Source organism: Piliocolobus tephrosceles, chromosome 1, assembly GCF_002776525.5.
Source record: "Piliocolobus tephrosceles isolate RC106 chromosome 1, ASM277652v3, whole genome shotgun sequence".
In the NCBI taxonomy this organism is placed as follows: Eukaryota; Metazoa; Chordata; class Mammalia; order Primates; family Cercopithecidae; genus Piliocolobus; species Piliocolobus tephrosceles.
The window spans coordinates 90,052,071-90,055,392 of record NC_045434.1 but is presented as its reverse complement, the minus strand read 5'-3'; the positions used below and the strand labels follow the sequence as shown (position 1 = coordinate 90,055,392).

Here is a 3,322-nt window from a genome sequence, read left to right as displayed (position 1 = left end):
AAAGTAACTCAAAGTTAACAAAGTTAATTTTCATTGTGTTCAACAGTGTTGTATCATCCCTGGCCCATTCTTACTTTTTGAGATTTAAAAGAAACAAGAGACATGGCACATGTATACATATGTAACAAACCTGCACGTTGCGCACATGTACCCTAGAACTTAAAGTATAATTTTAAAAAAAAAGAAAGAAGTTAAAAAAATGATGATGTTATTATTAAAATGAAAATTGCTGATAAGTTAAAAGGGGAGAATATGAATAATAGGGTTATTTGTTTTTCTGTGTCCAGGTTCACTTAAACTTGCAAAAAGATGACCGACCTCTTGAGAAGTGTTGTCACTGTAATTGATGTTTTCTACAAATACACCAAGCAAGATGGGGAGTGTGGCACACTGAGCAAGGATGAACTAAAGGAACTTCTGGAGAAAGAGTTTCATCCAGTTCTGAAGGTGAGAAACATGTGCCAGAACTGAAGGCTGCTGGAGTCCTGTACATGCTCTGTTATATGACCCAGATCAGCTAAAATGTGCACAGCCCCAGTAGACTCTAAGCAACCTCTATGAGCAGTATTTTGGGGATGCCAGAAAGTCTGTTAAAGCAGCATATATTTTAAAGAAAGTGAATGTTTTGTCCTCACTTTTCCACCTATGCACTCCTACCTTATAGACTCTCAGACTTTCTTATATACCCAGGATTTTCCTTAGAAAAAGCAGAAAATAAATTTGTGCTAGGACACGAACGAATAAATTATCTTATCAAATGGGAAAAAAAGTATAGAAAGGGAAATCATCTACATGGCAAGCTGACAAAATAGCTATGATTAAGAATCAAAAATAAAATATCAGCATTTTATTCCATCTACTTAAAAAGGACTCAGTTAGCCAGGCATGGTGGCTCACGCCTGTAATCCCAGCACTTTGGGAGACTGAGGCAGGTGGATCACGAGGTCAGGAGATCAAGACCATCTTGGCTAATACGGTGAAACCCTGTCTCTACTAAAAATACAAAAAATTAGCCAGGCGTGGTGGCAGGCCCCTGTAGTCCCAGCTACTCGGGAGGCTGAGGCAGGAGAATGGCGTGAACCCGGGAGGCAGAGCTTGCAGTGAGCAGAGATCATGCCTGGGTTACAGAGTGAGACTCTGTCTCAAAAAAAAAAAAGGACTCAGTTATTAGCTTCAAAATAATAGATGATAAATTCTAACATGGAATATATTAACATGTAATCATGTAATAGTTACAATTTATGTAAAACTTAGAAATATCAGTTACTGAACTTGGTTTATTCCACTCCTTCCTGTAGGCCTTACATAAGCACTTAATCCTTTAGCTTAAATCCTTGAAATGTCTTCTTCTGAGGATCCTAGTAGTCTTTATTTTCTATTAACCCTTAACACTTACTGGGTTCTATTAACCTAAAGTAATCCTCCATTGGACTAAAACTACATCATGTCAAACATCCACAATTTCACAGCACTATTTGAATGTGTTGGCTGAGTATGCAGGTTAGGCTGACCAGGTCTCCCTTGGTATGTCACTCATATACAGAACCCAGATGATCCAGACACAGTGGATGTCATCATGCACATGCTGGATCGAGATCATGACAGAAGACTGGACTTTACTGAGTTTCTTTTGATGATATTCAAGCTGACTATGGCCTGCAACAAGGTCCTCAGCAAGGAATACTGCAAAGCTTCAGGGTCAAAGAAGCATAGGCGTGGTCACCGACACCAAGAGGAAGAAAGTGAAACAGAAGAGGATGAAGAGGATACCCCAGAACATAAATCAGGTTACAGACATTCAAGTTGGAGTGAGGGAGAGGAGCATGGATATAGTTCTGGGCACTCAAGGGGAACTGTGAAACGTAGACATGGGTCCAACTCCAGGAGGCTAGGAAGACAAGGTAATTTATCCAGCTCTGGGAACCAAGAGGGATCTCAGAGAAGGTACCACAGGTCCAGTTCTGGTCACTCATGGAGTAGTGGCAAAGAGAGACATGGTTTCAGCTCTGGAGAACTGAGGGAAAGAATAAACAAGTCACATGTTAGCCCTTCTAGGGAATCTGGGGAAGAATATGAATCTGGGTCTGGATCAAAGAATTGGGAAAGGAAAGGTCATGGTGGTCTGTCATATGGATTGGAGATTAGTGGGCATGAATCAAACTCTACTCAGTCAAGAAGTAGAGGACAAAAGCTTGGGTCTAGCCGTTCATGTTCGGGAGACAGTCGGAGGCGAAGTCATGCATGTGGTTATAGCAATTCAAGTGGGTGTGGAAGGCCACAAAATGCTTCAAATTCTTGTCAGTCACATAGATTTGGAGGGCAAGTAAATCAATCTAGCTATATTCAGTCAGGCTGTCAGTCAGGAATTAATGGAGGACAAGGCCATGATTGTGTCTCAGGAGGTCAGCCCTCTGGATGTGGTCAACCTGAGTCTAACTCCTGTAGTCAGTCCTATAGTCAGAGGGGATATGGAGCTCGAGAAAATGGTCAACCACAGAACTGTGGAGGGCAACAGAGAACAGGCTCAAGTCAGTCCTCTTTTTGTGGACAATATGAGTCTGGAGGTAGCCAGTCTTGTAGTAATGGTCAACATGAATATGGTTCCTGTGGCCACTTTTCAAACTCTTCTAGTTCAAATGAATTTTCCAAATGTGGTAAACATCGGTCTGGTTCAGGTCAGTTTACTAGCTGTGAACAACATGGAACAGGCTTGAGTCAGTCCTCTGGCTTCGAACAACATGTGTCTGGCTCAGGTCAAACTTGTGGCCAGTATGGGTCTAGATCAAGTCAATCCTCAGGCTATGATGAGCATGGGTCTAGCTCAGGTAAGACATCTGGCTTTGGACAACACAGGTCTGGCTCAGGTCATTCCTCTGGCTTTGGCCAACATGGATCAGGCTCAGGTCAATCCTCTGGCTTTGGACAGCATGGGTCTGGCTCAGGAAAATCCTCTAGTTTTGGACAGCATGAGTCTGGCTCAGGACAATCCTCTGGTTTTGGACAGCATGAGTCTAGATCATGTCAGTCTAGCTATGGACAACATGGTTCTGGCTCAAGTCAATCATCTGGCTATGGCCAACATGGGTCTAGACAGACATCTGGTTTTGGACAACATGGGTTGGGCTCAGGTCAATCCACTGGCTTTGGCCAATATGGATCAGGCTCAGGTCAGTCCTTTGGCTTTGGACAACATGGGTCTGGCTCAGGACAATCTTCTGGCTTTGGACAACATGAGTCTAGATCAGGTCAGTCTAGCTATGGCCAACACGGTTCTAGCTCAAGTCAGTCATCTGGCTATGGCCAACATGGGTCTAGACAGACA

At 43.0% G+C, this 3,322-nt stretch overlaps 1 protein-coding gene across 1 annotated transcript in view; it reads left to right on the top strand.

The window, feature by feature from the left end:
• Positions 1 to 309: 309 nt before the first annotated feature.
• The window catches only part of FLG2 (filaggrin family member 2), a 44,768-nt gene continuing 41,755 nt past the window's right edge, over positions 310 to 3,322 (top strand). The window contains 2 exon segments of the mRNA XM_026447776.1: positions 310 to 447; positions 1,544 to 3,322. Coding sequence (XP_026303561.1) covers positions 310 to 447; positions 1,544 to 3,322 — 1,917 coding nt within the window.